The following is a 24,333-nucleotide window of genomic DNA, read 5'->3' as shown; positions in this document are numbered from 1 at the left end:
GGTCACGGCGTCCGCCTCCGAAAAGGTCAAAGGGGTCGTCGCCGTCGATGGCGGACGACGCGATGCGTTCAAATACAAAAACGAGAATGGCTTCGACCGAAATGCGCCTGGTGAATTTCCCCTGTGTTGTGTTCTTGAATGAAAAGCCAATGGGGGGCCAGAGGAGAATTTCACTTGAATTTCACACACACACACACACACACACAGGTGACACCGGGATAACTTTGAGCTTTTGCACCGCCACTATTCTCGCTTTTAATCGGGACAAACGTGCAAAATTCGGCCCTGCAAATGTAGACGCCGCCCTGCAGCGGATTGCATCCAAGAAGTCCTACAGGCATGAGAAGCTCGTCAGGGAAGCGATGTTACATTTCGCTGTAATCAAAACAGACCTGACGGCGTCGTCTCAAGAGGATGAAGGTTTGGGAGAATCGAGGCGGCGCTGCAGCGGCCGGACGCTTCCGGCTCATTTACCTTTCACAGATATTTTTATGATAACTATCTTTCGTGTTTACACAACGCCGCCCGCCTCCTGAACCTGACCTAGCCTGCAGGTCTGTTTGACCTCGGCCCCGAAAGAGGGAAATCAGGAGTTCCAGCGGGTGGCCACCAAGCGGCTTCCAAACGCTTCCCTTTCCATCCAGAGGCGCCGAGCGGTCTTCGATCGGGTCTTCACTCTCTTATTCTAAGAGAAGACCGTCCTCCATGGCGACGCGGAGACGGTCCGCCTGGTGATTTGTCAAAGTGAACAAATGATTCTCTGTTCCAGACGTGGAAATATCATCATCGACTGGTCAAATATGGACCGACGGGCGGGAGAAGAGCTTCTGCACGCGGTTCTTCTGAAGAGGAGCAGGAGACCATCTCAGCAGGGGTTCTGCTGAAACACAGCTGAAGAGGGGTTGTTTTGTATTTTTTAAATCTGCCCTATAATGAATGCAGCTGCATAGTACTTTTACTATTATTATTATTATTATATTATATATTCTTACTTTTTCCATTTTGTGATTTTTTCCATATTTTCTAGAGTGTGTGCAGATTTTTTTTATTTATTTTTTCAATTTTTAAAAGTGTCATGCATGTATTTTCCATATTTTTTCAACGTGCACTTATTTATCTTCATTATTTTCTAATGTTGGATATGCAATGGTTCATTTTTTTCCAAATTTTAATATAAAATGCTTTTTTCTTTTCTATTTGCGTTATTTACATACTTTTGAACGGGTGATACGTGACTGTATGTGCACTTATTTATTCTTTGCGTCTCTTTTCTCGCCAACGGCAATAACAGTGAAACAGCAATTCGAACTGGCAGCGTAAAAATGATATTTTATTTTTCTCTTCCGGTATCTGTATTTCTATTCATATCTCCAGCCGGCGGACGCCAGATCTGTGAAACCGCATCGTCTCCAATCAGAACACATTTCTTTCCATCTTTGCTCTCCAAACACCTGAGCTCTTCTACCACCCTGGATTTTAGTTGGCTGGCGCTCGATCTTCCCCGTCGCCGCAGCAGCAACGAAAACCGGCCTGTTCTGTTTATGGTTTTGGTAACATAGTTGCTTCATCATAATGATACGGGAAAAAAAAGAAAAACATTTTGTTTACCATCAGTTCCAGAAAAACAGGCTGTCTTTGATACATTGAGGACTCGTGGGTGGATCAGAAACTCGGTGACCGAGGACGAAGCATGAAGTTTCCTGGAAAAAAGTCCGGCCCGGTTGCAAACCTACGTGGCAGGCGGCGCCGTTTGATTGTACTTGGGAAAATCACCAGAACCAGGTCAAGGTCATTCAGAGAGGGTACATTTCTGTGATGCTCCTGTGACGTCAATGGTAAAATGAAGCGTTAATCGTCACCAAGAATGCAGCCACGTTAGCTTCTGCAGAGCATCATCACCTGCTCCGTCGCCCCGTTCATGAATATTCAATATTTCTTGAATTATTTCTGGGCAATGATTTACTTCCTGTCTCTACTGGGTTTAATTTGGATTGTGTCTCCCCTACGGAGTAAGAATTGCATTGCATTGTCAACATCAATTGCAATAAATATGTTATTAGCTATCATTTGGCCCTTCTGCTGGCAGGGACTCCACGTGCACGCAGCGTGCCAGGTCCATCAACAAAAACACAAAACAAAAAGGACATTTGTCGTCAACCTCACAAAAAGGGTTGTCTGTCGAGGTTCTCAGTCGTCCAGGTCGTGGTGAATTCTTGTCGTGGCAACTGGACTTCGTCTTCAAGTGAGCAAACTCAAGCCCGGTTGCCAAGACCAGAACATTCGGACCAGAACTAATGAAAAGTCGCCTTTGTCTCCACTTGTACGGCTTCGCAAAGACGACCAAGACTCGCCGTGTTTCGTGAAAAACTCTTCCGATAAAACCGCCGTTGGTTCGGCCGACGTCGGCCGGCGTCGACTCCCGGTCCGAGCACCTGAACGCACCAGGAGGAGCCCGGCGCCGCCACCGGGTGGCGCCAAACGACATCAAACCGCCGGCGTCCCTCCTCCTCCCCCCCCCCGTCTCCTTCCGAGCTCTCAGAGGAAGGAGGCCACGGCCCTGCGGAGGGTCAGAGACGGAGCCGCTGTGGATACATGATGTTCCTCAAGCGTGACAAAGCGAGGCGCTTCCTTACTGTATGATGGGTCCGAAAAGCTCGTCCACAAGACCACCTGCGGGAGGGAGGCGTCGGGTGAGAGGACGTGACGGGAGAGCGGCGACGGCGGCGGCGGCGGCGGCGGCGGGAGGCTTACCTGGGGTGCAGACGGTGTCACACAGCAGCGGGCAGAGGTAGCAGGACGAGCAGGCCTGGAGGGGGTGGAGGTCCTCCGTCAGAATCGCGTCGGTCGGATTCGACGGCACCGAGGAGGAAGGCGCTTACCTGGCAGAGGTCGCGGAGGTCGGGGTCGGCGGCGTCCTCGGCGGGACACCTCCGGCAGCCGTCGGAGCAGTGCTGACGTGGGGGGGGGGCAAACAGGAACTCCTCAGTTTGAATCCCGACATGCGGCTTGTAAATATTGGTTGTTCCGGTCGCGCGGCGGTACCTCGCAGACGGAGCAAACGCCGCACGGGTAGCTGGAGGTGAAAAGCTGAGGAGCGGCGCCGTCTTCCTCGCCGCCGTCCTCCTCGGGCTCCTCTGCGGGAGAAACGGTGGGTTCGGAGGAGTTAATCAATACGCCGATGGATCAATATGTCCTGGAAGACCAGATCTTATGACAAGGTCTGGAAGGTGGTCTTGGTCAGGCGGTCCTCCTCTGCCAGCAGATAAGCCGGGCTATTTTCGGAATGACATGCAGGCGCCGTGTGTGTGTGTGTGTGTGTGTGTGTGTGTGTGTGTGTGTGTGTGTGAGCTGGAGGTGAAACCACCCCGACCACAAGGAACCACTTCCTCCACCCTTCACTCGTTTGTTGCAGCTTTATTACAGTTTAGATGTTGTCTTACCTTCAGCGTCCTCCTCCTCAGCAGGTTCCTCTTCCTCGCTCTCAGCAGCAACGCCTTCTAGCTCTTCATCTTCTTCGTCAGAAGCTTCGTCCTGGTCGGGTTCCCCTGCCGTCTCCTCAACTTCTACCGCTTCCTCCTCCTCGACCTCCTCCTCTGCAGTCTCCTCTTCCTCAGCCACATCCTCCTCTTCAGTTTCCTCCTCCTCAATCTCCTCCTCTTCCTCAGCTGCTTCCTCTTCCTCCTCCTCAGTTTCCTCCTCTTCCTCCTCTGCAGCCTCCTCTTCTTCAGCCGCATTCTCCTCCTCCTCCTCCTCAGTTTCTGCTTCTTCTTCAGCTGCTTCCTCCTCTTCCTCAGCCACATCTTCCTCCTCAGTTTCCTCCTCTTCCTCCTCAGCTTCCTCCTCTTCTTCAGCCACATCCTCCTCTTCAGTTTCCTCCTCCTCCTCCTCCTTCTTCTCAATCTCCTCCTCTTCCTCAGCTTCCTCCTCCTCCTCCTCCTCCTCAGTTTCTGCTTCTTCCTCAGCTGCTGCCTCCTCCTCCTCCTCCTCCTCTTCAGCTTCCTCCTCTTCCTCGGCTTCTGCCTCCTCCTCCTCCTCTTCAGTTTCCTCCTCTTCCTCAGCTGCGTCCTCCTCAGATGCAACTTCCTCCTCTTCAGTTTCTTCATCCTCCGTTGCTTCTCCATCCTCCTCTTCAATTCCTTCTTCCTCTTCTTCCATCTCTTTTTCTAGCTCTTCCTCCGCAGCCTCCTCTTCATCCTCATCTGCTTCCATCCCATCATCCCCTGCAGCTCCTCCGCCGTCGACAGCCGCCTCCTCCGAGTCGAGAGCCTCCTCCGCTGCAGCCGGGACCTCCTGGCTCGTCTTGGTCAGAACATCTGCGAGGTCCTGGGCCTCCACGGCTGCGGGGAGGAAGGCGGGCGAAGCGCAGAGCAGCACCAGCAGGAGCCCTGCCTTCCAGCGTTTCCCGGGAACCATCTTGGGCGGAAACTAAAAATCCTCAGAGAGCTTGTCCTCTTCGTTGAAGCCGAATAAAAGCCGCGTGGTTCTCGGACCTCCTGGGAGAAGAAGAACGCGATCCAGAAGACACCTTCTGGTCCAGGGGAGCGACCGGTTGCTGGGACCTCAGAGGACACAGTGGAAACACAACTGGTGCGTCCCGTGTGGTTGTGCGTCTGCTTGAGTGACAGGGACACATGTTGGGAAAGAATGCCGCCGGTGCCCTCCAGCCGGTGAGATGTGTGTGTGTGTGTGTGTGTGTGTGTGTGTGTGTGTGTGTGTGTGTGTGCCCCCCCCCGGGACAGATCTGACAAAAAGAGGGCGGAGCAACAACCAAAGCAAATAATAAATACTCGCTTCGAGTTCAACTGGTATTTTTTCGCTCACGCGCTATGTAAATAACGTTTTTGTTTTTTTAAAAACCTGTACGTTCTCCAAACACGGAGCTCCAATTGCAAAACTTCACTTTGCCTTCACAGTGACAATTCAAAATGATATTATATAAAATTATATAAAACCCAGATGAGTGGCGCTTGAGGAACGTCGGGTGACGTTCGGAAGCAATATAGAAAACGTGCGGCGTCCCGTGCACACGTGAGCGCCTTCGAGTCTTCTTTGCAGTTGCCGTGCACGTGGAACTTCTGCGCATGACGGGCGTTTAAATATACTGGGAATCGAACCGGGAGTGCTGACATGAAGACACCTGGCACGGAGACACGTTCATGTTCTCACATGTTCCCATAAGAGACCATCAGAAAGCACGCCGGCAGAAAGCGATGACACAGCTCCTCTCAGCGGGCCGCCGCCGCCGCCGCCGCCGCCGCCAGTGACAAATGGCCCGCACAGCTATTTACAGTAAAGGCTCCTTCAAAACGCTGCTATATGACCTTCTGCCGCGGCGGACTGAAACTCGGCACCGCCGGGCCCCGATCACACGCCCCTAAAACCGCGTGTCCCCTAAAACCGGGGTGAGGTTTAGCTTTTAAAAGGTCAAAGGGCGCGGAGGGGTCAAGAAAACCTCCGAAACAATCAGGTCTTCTAAGCGAACAGCTGAAAAGCAGAGAGAAGTAAAGCCTGCAAAGGGTTTCTGACAGATGCATTCTGGTGCATCCAGGACACGACGAGACCTCCTTCGAAGAAGAAGAGCAAGGAAGATGAAAGTTATACAAAAAAAATAAAATAAAAATATGGACAGACACCTGTGGATCTGATTAAACATTTTATCTGAAGTACCAAATATCTGCAAGAGTAACAATAAAAAAATTCCAATGATAAGCAGTTGAAACATGAGTTTCATCACACATCGATAAGAACATTTCATGTCTGTGAATAAAACTACGCATCTATATGACACTTAAATTCCAGAAAAGAAAAAAAAAAAAAAAAGTAAAAATTCCAGCTGTCATTTTTTGCACGAAACATATCTGAAGTATGAGCATGTAAAATAAATAAAATTATTGCACCACAATATGAACGCGGGGAATGAGCTCTCACCCGTAGAAGTTTGCATGCATTGCACAGGAAGACGCCCAGCCCCTGAGCCGAGGCCATTATGTAACACGGTCCCGCCGGGTAAACGCTGACGGCAGCAGCGCCGCTTTATGGCGAGGACTTATGGCGTCCGGAATTGAGCCCGAGCAGGTGGAGGAATCGCAGCGGCCTGATCAGGCGGGATTGTAAGAGGGGAAGGCATCTGTGGAAAAGGAGAGAAGAGTCAGAGGAGCTGCAGGGTCGACACCAAGCCAGCAGGGGGCGGAGCTTCCACAGCACGCCGACTGGAACTACAGAGATAAATAGGAATTTCAGCCTCCGTATCTTACGGTCATTTCATTTTGCTGATATTTTATGTACTTTCTATTAGTATTCATGCAGGCTTCAGTGCGAGCCTGACCTTCTTGTCTCTACGGCACTCATTCTGGTCACATACGACCTCATTGGAGGTCAAGAGGGCCGGACCAGCAAAATCAGAGCGTAATTACCTAGAAGTAACACTAAGTCCACATTTTTGCTTTGTTTTAGTGTAAAGGAGAACAGGAAAATCATGAAATGCCTTAAAAAATACATCTGCATACAACAATCTGCTGCCCTCCCCTCTGCCACTGTTTTTAAACATTTGGTTAAAAATGTATGTACTGCCAATTGCACTTGTTTTTAGTTTTATCCACTGCCCTTGTACTTTTTAATTTGATCTCATTTTTACTTGTTTCGAGTTTTATCTACTGCTTCTGTACTGTCTTTAATTTAATCACATTTGCACCTGTTTTTAGTTTATCTACTGTTTTTTTAATTTGTACTGCCAATTGCACTTGTTTTTTAGTTTTATCCACCCCCTTGTATTTTTTAATTCAATCTCATTTTTACTTGTTTCGAGTTTTATCTACTGCTTCTGTACTGTCTTTAATTTAATCACATTTTCACCTGTTTTTAGTTTATCTACTGTTTTTTAATTTGATCTCATTTTATTGTTGTGCTGTGCTCTGCTTTGCTTGTAAACTTGTCGACCCTGAAAATGAGGGAGACCTCAGTGGTCTTACAAGTATGAATAAAGGTTTGATGATGATCTGAGATGAAGAAAAGTAAGTGCGATGTCCCACTTGTGTCTTCTCAGTATTTTTCGCCACGGCGAGCCTCTTAGTGACACCCCAACTTGCTGCATCCACCCCAAGCATAGCGTACAGGTTTCTGTTTGTTTCCACAAATAAAAAGTGGTCCATTTCTCTTGGAAAACCCTACACTCCATGTCCACTTTTCTCTTTTTGACAACGGGCCGACGGAAAAGCAGGTACATTTCTAGCAAGAAATAAAAAACGCTATTTCCAGACCCGGAAATCTGCTGTAAGTTTTGTGAGTCACATCGCGTTGCGCCGTGTTGTTAACACTGACTAAAACAGTGCAGCCCGAGAAGACAATATAGGAACTGCATTTTTATTTCATGAGTTTGATGTATTTTTAAAATTCAGACGCAGTTTTTACATTTGACACCCCTGCTCTATAGCGACAGACAGATGCATTTGGATGAACTGAGCGGGTACCTCTCAATGCAGGTGGCGGACGAGGAGGTTTGAAGGTACTGCCTTGCGCCAAGGTGTCCACGATCCAGCTGAGAGCGTTGGAGCAGTACTCCATCTGCAGGGGAGGAGGAGGAGGAGGAGTACAGCACGGTACAGGATCAGAACATCTTTAAACTTTTATCCAACACGGTGAAGATATGATATATGAAGATATCAACTTGTCTGAAGAGACAATAACTCATGTTATTCATTTTGTCCAAATATTTTGGAGGGAAAAGGCCTGCTTGTGATGCCTGCGTGCATCTAAAGGTGTTGACCAGGCTATTACCGTGTCTTGCGGACTATAAGGCGCACTGCATTATAAGGCGCAGTATCGTCGCAAGGCGCGGTGTCAATGAACAGGTCTATTTTCAGTTATAATATAGTAAATAAAGCAAATCAAAACAGTTTAGTGGAACTTTATTCATCTAGGTTTATGCTCTCAGAAACTCTGTTTGGTCTTCTTCACGCAGTTCACCTGCTTGCTTCAACCACTTGCGTACCATTCATTCTTTCATTCAGGTTGAATTCTTTGGCGGCTGTTTTATTCCCATCATCCACTGCGTGACTGAGCTTCCTGAGCATGTCTCTTAATATGTTAGGGGTCCTCAGTAATAGTCTGTTGAAGCTCAGTACGTACTGCTATTTCAAAAAGCGGCGGAGGTAAGCGGACTACGTACTGTTTTCGGATTAGTTTATGGTTGAAGTTAGTGTGAAGTTGGAACAACGTTAGAACAGCGCTACATAATTCCTCCAACGTTGTCTGACATTGCAACCCATATTCCGACATTCATTGAGGCGAAGCGGCTTGGTCGCTTAACAAAGTCGCGCTAAAACATTTAGGCACAGGTTTGAACGCAGTGTGCCACATAAAACTGGTTGGAGGTCAACAAGCGCAATAAGAATTCATGCATAAGGCATCAGATTATAAGGCGATTATAAGGATTTTAAGTGTGAAAACTATGGAAATAGCATATGATCTATTACGAGACAGTTGCGGAGCTGAGTTTAAGGCTCCGAGCCGGTCTAAGACACCAGCCGACTAAATTGCAGCGTTGCATTTTTCTGATTTCCAGTTGTTTTCATCATTGTTAAGAGAACAGCGGCGGAGAACATCTCCGATGAGCTAATCCACATCCAACCGGCGCGGCCCGATTACATCACTGTCGATCTGCAATTGTTTTCCCCTCCGAAGAGCTTAGCGGGCCGCGGCTAGCTTCATCAGGATCGAGCCAGAGTGAATCGAAAAGAGTTCAAGGAATCTTCTCGGATTTGTTTTTGCACAAAGAGAAACCCTTTGTCTCTGGAAGCCTTGTGAACAAGGAAACAGGAAGTTTTGTCTCAGCGAAGCGGTTTGTCACACAGCAGCTGCTTTCCGGCGGTTTCCACATTAAACGCCAACCCGAGGTGACCAGGTGCTTTCTTTAGATCGGCGTTTTCCACCCCGAGGAAAGAGTGGAAAACAGCAAACGCTGTCAAACTCTCTCTTTAACCAAATATGCGTGTGTGTGTCCATTTGTAAACCCAGATGTTGGTATCAGATCTGGAGGTAATGACACACTGTGGAGGTCTATAAGTGAATAAGTGACATTTAGATACGCTTCACGTACGGCAGATGGCTTGAGTTTATATATATTATTTTCCGCTTTGTGCCATTTTACAAAGCTACAACAGACAAGGGTTATTTGACTTTACCTCCGTCTCCAAAGCCCTCAGTCTGTGGTCAAAATCTCTGTTTTCAGTCAAATGTTTAATGACACCATCCATTCTGAAATATAGAAGAAATAAAGTCGTTGGATGTAATGTGACGTCTGTTGGGAGCGGGCGGAGTGTGTGTGTGTGTGTGTGTGTGTGTGTTCCCCTCACTTGGAAGACATGCGTTTCAGCCTCTCCGAGTCGCTGCTTTTCTGGATCTTGTTCTGAGCGGTCAGGAATTCCTCCTTCTGGATGGTTTCCCACGTCATGAGCCTGTTCGCTGCCTTCCCCGTCAGCTGCAACACTGACCACAAAACCAAAGGCCGCTCTTCTTATTTTCATCACTACGGATTAAACCGTAGCTTCTCAAAAAGTGGAATATTCGCACTGCGATGTACATTTTTCTTTTTTTTTTGCAGCAAGCATGCACGCACAGCACCGAACAGGAGGTATGAAGTGCATTAAACAAACCCTCAAGATACATCATGGAAAAAATATTTAACAGGAATGATAAGAAAGGTGGTGGGAGATAATAAGACACCAGGAAATATGACAAAGCCTATTAATTAGCCATTAATCCTGACATCCTCATTTTGATTAAAAAAAATCAGCACAGATGATTGTATTCATTTTTGTTTTGTCAGTTTAAGTGTTTTCTATATTTTGCTCCTGAGTTAATGTTGCTTATCAATTTGATTTTATCTCATTTTATTTGTCAGTATCAAATGGTTCAGTCGGTCAAAAAATGTTTATAGTTTAATTTTTGTTTTTTTTTTCAGGCAAAATGCAATTCAATTTAAACATTTTCTGTACCAGACTAAAAAACAATGTTGAAGTTATTCTTTGTTGCAAGTTGACCTTTATTTCTTTCTTTTTTTCTTTTCTTTAATGTTAATAAGGATACGATGTGATGCAAAGGTGCACATAAAACAATTTTTTGGACAAATGGTACAATTTATAGTTGTGGCGGAGAGTGGAACGTATCGGAAAATAATTGAAAAGCACCGGGTTAAACTGTGATATTCAAGTTTGGTTGGAAATGTTCCCTTTTGCAATTTAAATAAATGCTTTTTTAAAAACTCACCAAAGTGGTAGATCTTGACAGAAGGCACTTTACGGATGTTTCTCTTGATGAAGAGGTTGATGTGCGAGAGGATGATGAATGGCGGAGCCAAGGAGGGGCGGGAATGATACTGCACTATGAGGTTGTACCGCTGGAACTTCCAGTAAATATCACTGTTGGCCTGAACCTTGGAGAAAGTGTAGCTGGGGACAGAAACACATCACCAATGCATCATGATGCCTCAGCAGGCGCGGGTTGTAATCAGTGCGGTGTTACCTGAACATGGCAATGAGTAGATTGATGAGCAGGATGTTGGTCACCAGCAGGTAAATAACAAGCAGAATCACCACCAGCCAGTTACTGTACAGAGTTCTGCACGGCTCTCTGCCAGCGTCAATCAGCGTCACATTGGTTGTGCACTCCATGTCCCACTCCTTGCCCACTGAGAGGCGTCGCATGGAAGAAACATTTAACGTCACGTCCTGATGCAGTTACTTAACTCGTAGCAGATGCGGAAAATGCAGTTTTGTTTGAACGCAAACACTTTTACCGTCCATCTCTTCGACGGGGATCTGTCCAAAGATGTGCAAATACGGCCTGTAGAAAACCCGTCGGAAGATGCGGTTCAGTTGAGGGTCGTAGGAATAAATCAGAGCCTGATTAGCGACTCCATACGCCATGAGCCACACGCCCAAGAAGAAGAGGAAGAAGAAGACGTCCTTCATCTGGAACACGGAGCTCGGTTTTATTGCCCCGATCGACTCGCCCAGGTTACCGAGTCGTCGATATTTTCTCACCATCTTCCCGACGATGATGATTTTTGGCCCCAGCTGCTTGTGGATGGCGAAGATGTGAATGAGGCGGAGGGTGAAGACCATGTAGTCCACGCAAAGAACCTCTCGGCCAAACCCGTAGGTCCACCTGAACATCCTGAGGAGAAGCAAAGTGTGATGTGGCAGCACCCTCTAGTGGTCCATTTTGAAAATAGCTTCAATTGCTGAATATATAATAATAATAATAATATATACCGCAATAAATGCACACCTCAGTTAATTATAAGTGTCATATGATATCATATTAAAACTACAATAACACCAACACTGGAGTCAAAAGCCAATACCACTTTAAATTTAATGTGACGCCCAAAACAGATTTTGAATGCAACGGGTTGAACTACAAATTTATCCTTTCTCATAATTATGGCGATTGTAGGACATTTCTAATTATTTAAAAACATTCTTAATGTATCATCCGATTTATTAGTGGTTATATGTTGAATTTTGGCATTTATTATTCATCTTGAAGCATCCCTTTCAGGTCATTTCTTGTTAAACTGAGCATGATATTTTCTCAAACTAAAAACTAATTGTATTGTGAATCTAAAATACAACAATTACAGTTAAATATCTAAGAAAGCCTTGGTGGTGTACCTGCAGATCATTCCTATGATGAAAAGTATGATGGCAGCGAGGTCACACTTGTTCCACACGTCCTGAATATAGACTCTGACTCTCTGACGCAAAGTCTTGGTCCCTAAAAAGAACGTCTTGGAAAAGAAAGTCAAATTTACTATCCGGACAATGCAAAGCCTTTGGACCCTGTGTTGTTTCATTCATTCATTTGGAGGTCAATTAAAACTCTGCTGTTTAAAAGCTGGACGGAAAACGATCATCTGGCTTCGCCTACCTCTCGGATCTCCTCACAAACTATCGTGAACACCCAGAAGTACAGCACATATTCCGTGATGGCCGGACCGGCGGGTGGCGGAGGCTTGAAATCCACCAGCAGGACGTAAGCGAACAGCAGGAGAAACAGGAAGTACATCAGGACGTTGCCCAGGAACGACGTGACAGGTGCGAACCAGAACTGACGCCATCTCGACACGATGAATGGACGCTTTGGTGGTCTCGCCGCGTAGGGTATGCCTGGGAGGAAACACAAGTCCGCATTTTAGCGGGCGACGGCAAACAAAACAGCGATTTGTGCATCTGTGCGGCGCTATTTTGCTAATGGTTCACCTCTGATGGTGGCTGTCCTGGGAGTGTTTGGTCCTTGCGTGTCTGGTTCACTGACAAAATGAATGAAGCTTAACGACAGTTCTAGAAGACGACTTAAAAAACAACAACAAACTAGACGTTGCATCCTTACATATGCTTGATGTCTGAGAAAGAAAAGATGGTGGTGCCGTAGAGACTGTCGTTATCCCGGCCCACACCGTCCTCATTCGGCTTCGCCTCCTCCTCCAGCTGCGGGTCGTCTATCTTCCTGTGAAGTTCAGAAAATAAGTGGATTTTTCAGAAAGAATATACGGCACCCGCTGAAATCTGTATTGTTTAAATGTTACCGAGATAAGTCAGCTGCAAAAAAACAAAATACAAGAACGTCACCTGAAGGAGATTATGTTGGTGTAGCAGAGGATGGGGCAGAAAAAGGTGAGCAGGAGTTTCCACACTTCAGTGTTCCTTTTCATATCACCCCACCAGATTTGCGACAAAAGAGACTAAGACAGAAAAAAAAAAATATATATATATGAATATATAAGCCTTTCAAAATGAGGAATGGATTCTTGAATTTTTTGTATACCATAATGAAAAACAAATAAATGTCCACGTCGCAGGTGTCCATGCTGTAACATGGGATATTTACACAGCAAGGTTTTTTTTTAACTTTTAATTAATTACTAATTTAATTATTGACCATACAAGTAACATCGGTAAATACGTATATGAACACGCTTTTTTCCTGAACAGTGCCTGTCACACGGCTGATGAAAAAGATTACATTACATTACATTGCATTTGGCAGACGCTTTTATCCAAAGCGACTTACAATAGAGGACATAGGGACTGCAAATACACTTGCAAATACACGAAAATACACAAAAAGATGAATAATAAATAACAAGGAAAAGTCTAACCATCCATTTTCTATCTCCGCTTTGTCCTACTCCAGAAGATTGCTATCTTGATCTTCCTCCTGCGCACTAAAACCATTAAAGTTTTCGTCTTCGGTGTCAGAATTGAAACTCAGCAGAGTTTCAGGGTAATTTCATCGGTCCGATGTGACGAGGTGAAATGATTTGGTGGCGTGAAGCTCGTCAGCCCCCCAAAAAATCCATAAATTGTTGTTTAAGCCGCCGTGTTCAAAGCGTGTGGAAAAAAGTAGCGGCTCGTAGTCCAGAAATGATGGTAATGAGGAGACAATCAACCGTCTATTGATTAAACCCACAAGGTTTGCTCTTTAGTGGTTCTGCATGTTGTTATAAATCACTTCTATAGTCACAATAGTATGATAAAAGGAAAAATTGTAGTGTAGCTGTTATGAAATGAAATATCAGAACTGTGCAATATTTCATTTCATAACAGCTACACTACAATTTTTCCTTTTATCATACTATTGTGCACTCCTTACCTCACTTGTTACTAAGACACTTATAGTTTTATCACTTGTTTACTAAGACACTTTATAGTTTCACCGAGACACTTTATAGTTTTATAGTTTATTTTCATTTCTAATTCTGCCTTTTTCTTTTTATCATTTATTACTGTTATATTTTCTGTAACTCTGGCACAACAATTTCCTTCAGGATTAATAAAGTTGTTCTTATCTTATCTTATCTTATCTTATCTTATGTTATATGAAAATGCATAGCATTAGCCTGGAGCGGGTGACCAATTCATCAAAGCATTGACAATAATGGAAAACGGTACAATGAAAGTATTGCGTGGCGGGTATGAACGCATGGGATGTACCTGCACGCCGTCATGGCTGAAGAAGAGGCGTGCATCGGCGCTCATCCCCATCTGGAGACAGGTGGTGCCGCCCCAGACCGGAGACTTCCTGATCAGGAGGGTGAAAGAGCGACTCTCGTTGCTCCGATAGCAAGAGCTGAAGATATCTAGGAGAAGGGGAGGAAAAAAAAAAAAAAACAAATCGTTGCCCTTGATGGAACTGAAACTGAAAGCACGCCAGCTCAAAATCACAACACAATAGCTCCGGGTGAGAAAAGTATTCCAAAAAAAACAACAGCTCCACGGATTCATTCTCACCGTGTGCCAGGTTCTCGAACCTCTGTGCCAGCTCTTTCATGGACAGCTTGGTTTCGGTCTCTCCTTCCAGTTTGGACAGTTCCCTCAGTATCTTACAGCCGCTCAGAGCGCTCAGCACCGACTCACCAGCCTGCGGGGTCATGGACAACCTCCGTTCACTCACCCGACCCGATAAGAACTGTTTTCTTATTTGGTGACTTTTCCCCAGGTGCTTTTACTCTAATTTCCGGACTAAGATAAGATAAGAACAACTTTATTAATCCTGAAGGAAATTGTTGTGCCAGAGTTACAGAAAATATAACAGTAATAAATAATAAAAAGAAAAGGGCAGAATTAGAAATAAAAATAAACTATAAAGTGTCTCAGTGAAACTATAAAGTGTCTTAGTAAACAAGTGATAAAACTAAAAGTGTCTTCGTAACAAGTGAGGTAAGGAGTGCACAATAGTATGATAAAAGGAAAAATTGTAGTGTAGCTGTTATGAAATGAAATATTGCACAGTTCTGAATTTTGCACAGAAGTCGCTACTTTTATTAACACGCTTTGAACACAGCGGCGTAAAACAGCAATGCGGCTAATTTGACCGAAAATGACTGTGAAATTGTGATGCTGTTCAATTCTGACAACGAAGATGACTTAAACATTTTAATGCGCTTTTTAAGATAGCGATCAGCTGTAAAAACGGGGATAAAAAATGGATGGATGGATTGTCGGGCTTTTCCTTGTGTTATTTATTATTCATCTTGTTCATCAGCCGTGTTAAAGGCACTGTTCAGAAAAAAAGGCATTTCTAGTACGAATTTGTGGATGTTAACAGTATGAATGTAATTAAAAGTTAAAAAAAAAAAACATCTCTGTGTAAATATCTCCTGTTACATTGTGGACACCTGCAGCTTATAGACAAGTGTGACATATATATATATATATACACATAGATTTATTTAGTTATTTTTAGCTGGTGCGGCTTATATTCAGGTGCGCTCAATAGTCCAGAAATTACCGTATTCAAAAGTCCAGTCCCTATTTGAAGACTTTTCTTTAGCTTCTACCCATACATACATACCATATATAAAATATTTTTATCTGTTGCGGCTTATATTCAGGTGGAAATAATGGTAATCAGGCCAAAGGCCAAGAACGATGTGCTACTTGAATTTATCAAGTAACCCTGTAGATCATTTACAGCCCAATCAGATCCTTTAGCTCTGCCCAGGGAAGATCTTGTAACCGTGTTGTTTCAGAAGACAAAAAGGATGATCGTCCTTTATGAGTATTCACTCTCTGATTCCGGAACGGCCATCTTTGCTGTTTTCCAAATTAAAAGTAGTTCTTCACAACAGCTTTCCCTGCGACATGCATGTCATGTTTTCAAACTAATTCTCAGAACTCTTACCATCTCCCAGAAGAAAGTGGCCATCTCGCTGCGGTTCTGCAGGACGGCCCAGACAAAGAGCGAGGCCCAGGGGAAGAGGCAGCGCTTCTGCCGATACAAGCAATCTCCACGCAGCAGCTTACTGGCCCGCTGGAGCCAAAACATATTTGTGCCGTACATTACATCGGAAGGATAAAGGTAGATCAGGGGTCGGCAACCCATCTTTACACTGCGGCTCCGAGCGGCTTGGGAAAATAAATTGTAAATATTTAATTGAAGTGTATTTCATTTGTGTTTATTCCTTTTTTTAACTTTTAGTTCTAAGTGGGAAGATTATTGTGATCTTGAAATATCAAATCAAATTATATTTATTATTTTTCACCGCTCAAAATAACGTCACACTCGCGGAAGCCGGTATACCCGCCAGCCCGATTTGTAAATGCTATGCGCAGAAGTTCAGGAGCAGAAGTCCCATAAACCAGGTAAAATAAATTTATTTTTTTATTGTTTACTGACACAGTGATTTTTTTCCCGATTTATTTTTGAAATTCAGATCAAGGCTCCGCTACACGCTCTGAAAGCCCAAAGCTCAAAATGAGCTCATTACATAAATAAAGTTTAATTTTTTTCCGTAATACTTTGTGAATTTCAGAAGCAAAACACTACACACTTGTTTGTACAAAGTGTAAAGGTAATAAAAAGCAATCTATACAGTGGTACCTTTTTTTTTTAATTTTAAACGTCAAAAAGTAATTGCGGCTCCCAGTGTTTTCTTTTCCGAGGAAACCGGGTCCAAATGGCTCTTTGGGTGTTACGGGTTGCCGACCCCTGGGGTAGATAAAGGTTAACATGGAGAAGAAGCGATGCTTACCTTAAGCGCCCTCCTCTTGGAAGAGATCTGCTCTAAGCCCAATGCGTCATAGTAGAACGGCTGGCAAACATCACCCATTAACAGCTCCAGGACCCCTGACACCTGAAACGGCAAAGATCGAAACAAAACAATGAGCCAGGTAGTTTGAGTTTTCCTACAATATTGTGTGAAAGCAGCTAGAGTGACTCTCGCCGTACCTCAAAAAGGCTGAGCTCTATCGCCGGCCCGCTCTGGATGTTCTCAGCTTTTAATTTGTCCTGAGGCTGAGACGGGGCGGCGACGGTCCCGAGTCGCTCCATCAGGCGACGCTGAAGCAGCTGATACAGAAGAGTCCCGTTGGCTACGGACTGGTAGAGGCTCTCCAGCCTGCCGTAAGTCAGGTAGTCCAGGATGTTCAGGTTGTTCTCGGTGAAGAGGCGAACAAACTGAGGCTTGTCGTTGATCAGGGCGTCCGTCATGGAATCCTCCAGGTCTTCGTACTGTTACATCGGATTGGGGCGACACGGTTTTTGTACATTCACGAACGGTCACAAACTTCCACACAGAGCTTGTATTGTTATTGTGAGGTCTCTCTTTCTCACCCTCCAACTGATGTCTCCGTTAAAGAGTTCACTCTTGGCAATGTCCACCCTGTTCCAGGTGACGGCTAGCTTTAGTTCCTCGTTGTACGGGCTGGCGTCGATTGACACTCGCTGCTTGCTGGCTGAGAAGCACAGAATCAGACGGAAAGCACAGGGTGAAGAATCTTTTGCACACCGACGGACGGTAAATCCGCAGAGCACGAAAGCGGCGCTTGTACCTCCCACTAAAGCTTTGAGCAGAACGGTGTCAAAGTCATTGGGCCCCTCCTGCTCTCCGTGGTAGATCGTAATCAGCTCCTTGTTATGGTAGATGCTCAGAGCCTGGAGAGCCAGAGAAGTAGGATAGAACGTAAATAGACGATTAAAAACTCAGAACACAATGGCGGTTGAAATGGAGTGCGAAAGAAAACGAATGAGTGATGAGCGACTGAGCCAAAAGATGTAGCCGGACCCATGATGCGTCATTAGATGTGTGAGAATTCAGTTTAAATCAGCGCCAAGCTCTAACACTACACTGTTGCAGACACTCCTTGCCATTCTTTGATTCTTTTAAGGACTTTTATGAATCTTTATGTGTCTCTATTTCCCCCTTCCATTGACGGGCGGCACAGCTTGGCCACTTCTACTACGGTCAATGGATGCAGCTGTGATTGGAAGCAATCTTTAGCAATAAAATAAAGTTAAAATGATCAGATGGGAGATCTTGAAAAGATATGCAGCATAAATACAAGCGTGAAGTTGTGATTTTTTTTTATGTTTGTTTGTTTTTGTTATTACACCTGCAGTCTTTATTGTGAGTTAAATGAACCCTTATGTACATATAACATGCTGCTGTCTCAGCCTCAGCCGATGACGACTAAAAAATGTGTTCATTCCTTCTGGTAACACCAGGAAGATAAACATCCTGGCTGTGTGCTCCCTTTCATTACGTCATAGCTTCTGCATGCAGTGATTTTGTTTCGCTTAGAGTCGTACACTTTGCTGAGCTTCAACAGAAAAAGGAAGTGGAAAGACGTGCGTCTTTCACGTGGTTGTGTTGTGACACGGGAGTGCTTGAATCAGGCCCTGCAGGGCACTCACACATTCAACAAGTTTGTCCGTCTCCTCTTCTGAAGTGAAGTGCTTCCTAAAGCGCTCCGCCACTCTTTCCTTCAGATCCACATTGGTACCCGATTCTGCGTCACTCTCGTTGGAAGACTGGACGACGGGAACCGATGACAGGTTCTCCAGCATGTCGCTCAGGAAGTCGGCGGTGCCTCCTGAGCCCGCCAACACCAACCAGGGCATGGAGTTTTTGAGAGAAAGATCCACTCTCTGAGGAAAATAGAAATAGATTTCTCCCTTCTGTGTTCTCCGGTTGACATTTACCATTTTAGAGGAACCTCCTTACCTCCAGCATGCTTGACTCCCCGCACACAAGCATGCAAAGGACAGGAATGTCAATGCTGCCACTGCCTAAAAAGAAAGAAAATGTTTTCATAAACAGGAAGATCTTGGAAGCTGTGCACCAAAAAAGGCTCGAGCAAATACACAGCTTTTGACAGAGTACAGCGGTGAAGTTCTTGGCAGCTCTCTGCTTGACTTTACATGCTGCGGAGCGGCGTCTGACACACATGTACCAGCTTGCAATGGCATTTATCCACTGTGTGCCGAAGGATCAGCTTATCTCAGCTGGCAGGGGAGAAACAATCCCCCGCGAGAAGCTAGATATGGAAGCTCAAGGTCAAGGAACATTTAGAAAATCATTTTCATACGAAACAGAACAGGTGGGTAAACAGCAGAGGGAAACCGGAGACAAAAGAAAGGAATAATTTGAAGTTTGCAGATGGTTTACAGACAGACGGTGGAGGCCAAATTCTATTTTAAGTGCAGTATCATGGCAGACCATCAATATCTGCGAAGTTCCTTCCCTTACCCCATATGCCTGTGCGCTGGTGGGATATGTAGTCTTCCAGTTTGGTCCTGAAGCCTGTTTCTCCTCCTCTGCGTCCCACACTTCCATCATCCACCAACAAGAAGGCCTGGTAGTTGTTATCCAGGCAGCAGGAGTCCCGCGACGTATTCTGGACATAATACTTTGCGGGAAAACTGCCCTACGACATGAAGAACCACAGGATTGGTTTCAGTTAGTGTTCTTTCATTGACAGCGATAAAGATTGTATTTTAAATGGCAGATAATCTTGAAGACAATATTGATACAGACTTGTGTTTCTGCAAATGAGTGGAAGTTCCTGTGTATCTTGTATTTGCAAGTATTATTTGCAGTCCCTATGTCCTCTACTGTAAGTCGCTTTGGATAAAAGCGTCTGCCAAATGTAATGTAAAGTCATCCTCTTTTCTTTTCAGTAACTTGCACATTAAAACACACGCTTGATGTAATAAAAGGCCATACAACCTGTGGGTTAACCAGCTGCTGTCGATTGTACACCAGGCCCCACGGAGCCACGCCCAGGGCGACCACCTTGTTGAGGGAGACGGAGGAAGCCGCGGTGGCGTGATCCCTCACCGCCTCCCCGACACACCGCCCGACGCCTTCGCGCAGGCCCGCCGTCAGTATCCAGGCTCCTGCGTGGAGAAGGGGGGGACAAAAAGCAAATGCGACAGGGGTAGGTGCCGGGTTCGTTCGCCTGGAGAAGAGGATCCGGTGGAGCTCTTCATGAAGCTTCTCCCACCCCCTCCAGACCCCTGGGCATTTTGTGTGGTTTTCCTCCATGAACGACGAGTCTAAGGGCCAGTCGTGTCCTACTTTGTGCAAAGTGAAATCTAAATCACGCACGAGAATGATCACATGCGCCTCTAGACCTGAAGAGTGAAATCTGAAGAATTTGCGTCAATTACAAAAGAAACAGATACGAATACCATCTGATGAAGTAATAATGGCGCGATCTACTGCCTCGGCCAAGATCCGAAGTCTCATTAGGTCTGCTTTGAGGACAACTCCTTGACGTGACCTCAGATGACTATCGTAATGTGCCACCTGCAACTGGCACGGCAGTCGAGGAAACGGCTATTGTGGTACCAAATTAGAACAAGACCCCGAGGGGAGTCCTTCGGTGATATGCTGCAGCATTTTGAAGTCGTTGGATTTTTCCTGCTAAAAGCTGACAATGTCCATTTCCTGGTGCCATTATTAGTCATTTTTGAGTAATACTATGAAAGACAATTCAGTGGTTATGACAGTTATGGAGTTGAAAGAATTGCACAATCTGGGTAATTTTCCATGTTAACAACAACAATCAATGTGTTGAATACTGGGCAAAGATGATATCCAGCAATGGGGGGTCGGAAATTAACCAATGGAATTATTATCATTATGAACAAAATCACACTTGGACAGTTCTTTTTGATGTTCATGATGGGAATGTTGTAAAAAATAAAAAGAAAATACAAAGAAATGACATTTAAATCTGTAAGATTTGAGGGACCATAAAGAAAAATATGCTGATGGAAAATTATCAACGTCTGAATAGAAGTTTGAAAAAAAAAAAAAAAATACGCACACCAAGAGTGCTCCAAAAATAAAGATAATTTCTTTTACACGGAGTACAAAAAATGTATTCGTGCGTGACATTTCGAGCAAACGTACGCTCTTACCAAAAATATGTGTTAACAAACATGTTATTGTGGTGCCATTATTAAAAGGGAATGATCATGTGACTGCTTTCCTCCTTTTTTTGCAGCTCTTGTTAGATATAGCATGTCATTTTAACATTATCTTCAACTTGTTTCGAGAACAGGATACTTTTCAAATATGTACAGATATGTAACTTAACATTCTTGATCGAAGGGTTTCAGCATACAATATATTATATCGACTATATACATAAGAGGAAGAACTAGACAAACAGAGCAAACAGAAGAGACAGAATTTTTATTTTTTTTCAAAACTCTATTCATTCGACATTTTTGACCCAGCACTCACAGCAGATGTGCGTGTTTTTTCTTTTTTTTTTCTGATTATGAACATCTTTTGAATATTGTTCCAGATTTCTCATCGTTGTATTTCTATTTAAAGGATTTAGATTTCTCATATCAAAAGCGCCCGTAAATTAAACAGTAAATGGACACTTCATTTATTATACTTGAACAAATAGGAGAGTAAACGCACTACATTTTCCATTTTTCACCAGGCTCGTCAAAAAGCCTTATCAATAGAGACAACAGCTTGACAAGGCCGGGGAAGAATCTGGAAAAGCATCGGTGTTGTGCAAACAGCCGAGACTAACGAAATCAGCGCATCAGAGGTGATTTCATTAGATAAAACCGTTTGCTAGCGTGGTGTGTTTACCTGTGCTCTGTGAGGCTTTCACCAGCCCCTGCCTGAGGACCTCCCGTACCCAGGTCTTCACCTTCGTCCTGCCTTCTCCGCCCACAACGGACACGACCAGGTTGGGCGCCGGCAGACCCCAGTGTGTTGTCATCAGCGTGTAGACCATGGACGGAGGCGTGTCCCATGACAGCCGGAGGAACTGGAGTCCCGGGGAGAGACAAAGAAAAAAAATCAAATCACCAATTGATCGTGTCAGTGTTCTGCACAAGCCGGATGTGAACGTTGCAAACGTTCAGATTCTTGGAAAGCAGGTCAATTTCATCAACTTTAAACCAAACAAGAGATCTAAAAAATAGCAGGAAAGTGAGGAAAACGGGCATGAATCCTTCCTGTTACATGCCATAACCCTATTTAGTGAAAAACTGTAATCATTTACCACACAACTAACGTTTCTTTCTTCTGTATGAGGTTAAAATGTACAGACGCTTTTAGATCATACTTATACCCTCAGATTTTTATTAATATTATTACTATTTTTCATTGTCTGTTATGCTGCTATACTAAAGAATTTCCCAATTCTGGGATCAATAAAGTACATTTTGAGAATGAGACAAGATGTTTTCTGTGTTCTTTTTGAAAGAAAATAAAAAAGAAGTCAGATTTGAAATGAAAAAGCACTTAGGAGTGGGCCGTTTTATCAGAAGATAAAACACACACAGCACAACTTGCTGCATTTTTATATCTGTGGAGCTTCTCAGTCATCCAGGTCATGTTGAAATTCAGGCCCACGACAAGAAGATTAACAAGAATTGCTGCATGTTACCGTTGTGGACAAACCCCATCTTGCTCGACAGCCGTTGGACTGGCTCGGGAATTAAAGTTCTTACCACCCGAGCCACGCAACCCCTAAAGCTCATCTACAATCCTGATTTAAGTGATCAGAATCGGGGACCCACGTGGCTGTGCCTCTTGCTGGCTCCTGCAAACTGCAGCTCCCCGAAGGCGTCGGTGGGATATTCAGAGGAGTGCTGGGCGCTGTCCCAGTGGTTGACGATGGCTGTGCTGAAATAATCGCCCAGCGCCACGGAGCCATGGGTATCTCTGGTACCTCCACACTGGCAGAGCCCGCCGTTGCTGGACGGGGCGGAGGAGAAAAACGCCGTTAAGAGACATTTTAGGAGGGAAGGGATGCAAAGAGCGTCGCTTCGTGGAGGCTACCTGAAAGAATCCTCCACGAAGGTGGTGCACAGCCTCTTCTTGAAGATTTTGGGGATCCAGCTCTGAAATCATAAAAGGCGTCAGCGCGTTGGGGTCGGCGGGGTCACGCGAGGGACGGAGCACGTGGCCACGGGTGGTAAGAAACTTCTAACAGAGGAATGTTGACTTCAGACCATAAATACTACCTGGTCGTGCACTGGTGGGTCTGAACACCTTGCTGTGACTTCTAGCGTTGTGCTGTGGTTTCAGCTCAACACTGAGTGTGTGATCATGAGGGAATCTGTGTGTGTGTGTGTGTGTGTGAGAGAGAGAGAAAGAGGTGTTTACGACACTCTTGGTGTCCTCGCTGCACAACAGCCTGTACATTCTGTACTTAAAACAACAAATTAAATTCTTTGGGAGTAAACAAAACTTGTACTTGTACTACTTTTGTAAAAATAGTGCAGTAGCATCGTGTGACAATGTCAAACACGTCTGGGAAACCAAACGCCGAGGTCTTCTGCAGGAGTGACACACCTTTAACGGAATGCGTTTTGTCTGAGCTCGGTAGAGGAAATATTTGTGCGAGGCGTGCCAACTTTTAAAGTTTTTATTTTGGAAAAGCTCAGAATCTGGTGCGGCAGAAGAAAGTGGACTAGCTCATTTGACGATGTAGCATGAAGCACAAACCCAAGTTAGCTAGCTAAGGTGAAATTCCTCTTTGACCGGTTTTAACTAAATTGAATAAAAGTTCAGTTTATCACATAAATAAAAATAAAAAAAACCGGTTCGACGACGCTTTTAGCCGTCGCTGTGGTCACTTTAAAACTCCGAACCGCTCCCTTCCTCCTCCGAAGCTAACTTGAGCCGGTTCAAGTGAACGTAAACGGCACACCGGTTCTCCGGGCAGCCCGGGCAGGAACTCGTAGCCGGGCGGAGCGCACCGACCCCGGTCTCACACTCCGGCTTTCCCCCGCTGTATTCTCTGCGGTTTTAACGTGAAGACCCGACTTCTGTGACGAGCGGGCGTGTTTTACGTTTCCTCCGTGAGATACGTGCCGTGAACGGACGGCCGGTTTGTCCGCTGCCCGTCAAAATGACTCAGAAGCTCGGCGAGCCAAGACAGGTCCCGTAGCCGAAGCTGTGTGTCATTTCCCGGAGCTTGAAGGCACCTCAGGTGGACGTGCGGAACCGGAGCTACTCACCTGGTCCTTCTCGGATTTACCGCTTTCGCCCCCGTCGTCCCCGGTCTCCCCCGTGTCCCTCATGCTTCGGTGGAAAACCTTCTTTCCTTCCTGACGCTCATCCGGCGAGAAAGCTAATTAAGCGTCGGTAGGAGTCGATCTGCACCCGGGGGAGGGCAGGGGAAGCGGCTGGTGCGGCTTCACAGGTGAGGGTGTGGTCTGGAGGAGCTCCTGAACGCCTCATTAACACTTTGTAAACATCTCCTGACCTCCTGCAGGTCTCCTGCAGGTTTCCTGTAGGTCTTCTACAAGTCTTCTGCAGATCTCCTGCAGGTCCCCTGAGGGTCCCCTAGGGGTCTCCTCCAGGTCTCCTGTTGGTCTCCTGCAGGTCCTCAGAAGGTCTCCTGCAGGTCTTCTGCAGGTCTCCTGCAGGTCTGCTACTGATCTCCTGCAGGCAAGTGCATTTGCAGGCATATCTCTTGACAGGGGTCAGAAGTGTGTCCCAGGAGCAGAGGACTACCTGACACAGGATTATGTGTGTGTGTGTGTGTGTGTGTGTGTGTGTGT

At 45.4% G+C, this 24,333-nt stretch overlaps 2 protein-coding genes across 3 annotated transcripts; both read right to left on the bottom strand.

The window, feature by feature from the left end:
- Positions 1-1,309: 1,309 nt before the first annotated feature.
- LOC147215006 (uncharacterized) lies at positions 1,310-4,796 on the bottom strand. Of its 2 annotated transcripts, XM_086141057.1 has the most exons (7): positions 3,856-4,794; positions 3,441-3,819; positions 3,043-3,134; positions 2,880-2,951; positions 2,752-2,806; positions 2,634-2,670; positions 1,310-2,557 (listed from the first exon to the last, which is right to left on the bottom strand). In XM_086141057.1, exons 1-7 carry the CDS (start codon positions 4,411-4,413, stop codon positions 2,536-2,538), a joined length of 1,215 nt encoding a protein of 404 aa, XP_085997183.1. In that variant the 5' UTR covers positions 4,414-4,794; the 3' UTR covers positions 1,310-2,535. The 2 variants fall into 2 exon arrangements, with proteins under 2 accessions (XP_085997183.1, XP_085997182.1); XM_086141056.1 differs by having other exon boundaries at positions 3,441-4,796.
- An 849-nt stretch (positions 4,797-5,645) lies between these two features.
- LOC147215005 (transient receptor potential cation channel subfamily M member 4-like) lies at positions 5,646-23,935 on the bottom strand. The gene is made up of 28 exons (XM_086140899.1): positions 23,788-23,935; positions 22,604-22,665; positions 22,342-22,519; positions 21,404-21,584; positions 19,511-19,680; positions 19,031-19,208; positions 18,506-18,570; positions 18,196-18,429; positions 17,334-17,436; positions 17,116-17,237; positions 16,732-17,013; positions 16,535-16,636; positions 15,685-15,813; positions 14,292-14,421; positions 13,995-14,140; positions 12,630-12,742; positions 12,391-12,507; positions 12,261-12,310; positions 11,929-12,167; positions 11,673-11,788; positions 11,040-11,172; positions 10,793-10,967; positions 10,519-10,684; positions 10,264-10,445; positions 9,351-9,483; positions 9,180-9,252; positions 7,467-7,560; positions 5,646-6,127 (listed from the first exon to the last, which is right to left on the bottom strand). The coding sequence occupies exons 1-28, from the start codon at positions 23,848-23,850 to the stop codon at positions 6,099-6,101; spliced, it is 3,765 nt and encodes a 1,254-aa protein (XP_085997025.1). The 5' UTR covers positions 23,851-23,935; the 3' UTR covers positions 5,646-6,098.
- Positions 23,936-24,333: the final 398 nt, after the last annotated feature.

The sequence above is a fragment of the Fistularia commersonii genome, chromosome 33, assembly GCF_037954325.1.
Source record: "Fistularia commersonii isolate RoL2024-O1a breed Wild chromosome 33, RoL_Fcom_v1.0, whole genome shotgun sequence".
In the NCBI taxonomy this organism is placed as follows: domain Eukaryota; kingdom Metazoa; phylum Chordata; class Actinopteri; order Syngnathiformes; family Fistulariidae; genus Fistularia; species Fistularia commersonii.
This window is presented reverse-complemented; position numbering and strand designations above follow the sequence as displayed.

Coding starts and splice junctions, on each gene's coding strand:
- LOC147215006 (XM_086141056.1), bottom strand. CDS start 4,413: ATGGTTCCCGGGAAACGCTGGAAGGCAGGGCTCCTGCTGGTGCTGCTC. Junction 2,807..2,879: donor ACCTCCGCGACCTCTGCCAG/GTAAGCGCCTTC, acceptor CACCCCCTCCAG/GCCTGCTCGTCCTGCTACCT. Junction 2,558..2,633: donor CTTTTCGGACCCATCATACA/GTAAGGAAGCGC, acceptor GACCCTCCGCAG/GGCCGTGGCCTCCTTCCTCT.
- LOC147215005 (XM_086140899.1), bottom strand. CDS start 23,850: ATGAGGGACACGGGGGAGACCGGGGACGACGGGGGCGAAAGCGGTAAA. Junction 18,430..18,505: donor GGGAGTCAAGCATGCTGGAG/GTAAGGAGGTTC, acceptor TATTTTCCTCAG/AGAGTGGATCTTTCTCTCAA. Junction 6,128..7,466: donor TCCGCCACCTGCATTGAGAG/GTACCCGCTCAG, acceptor CCTTTTCCACAG/ATGCCTTCCCCTCTTACAAT.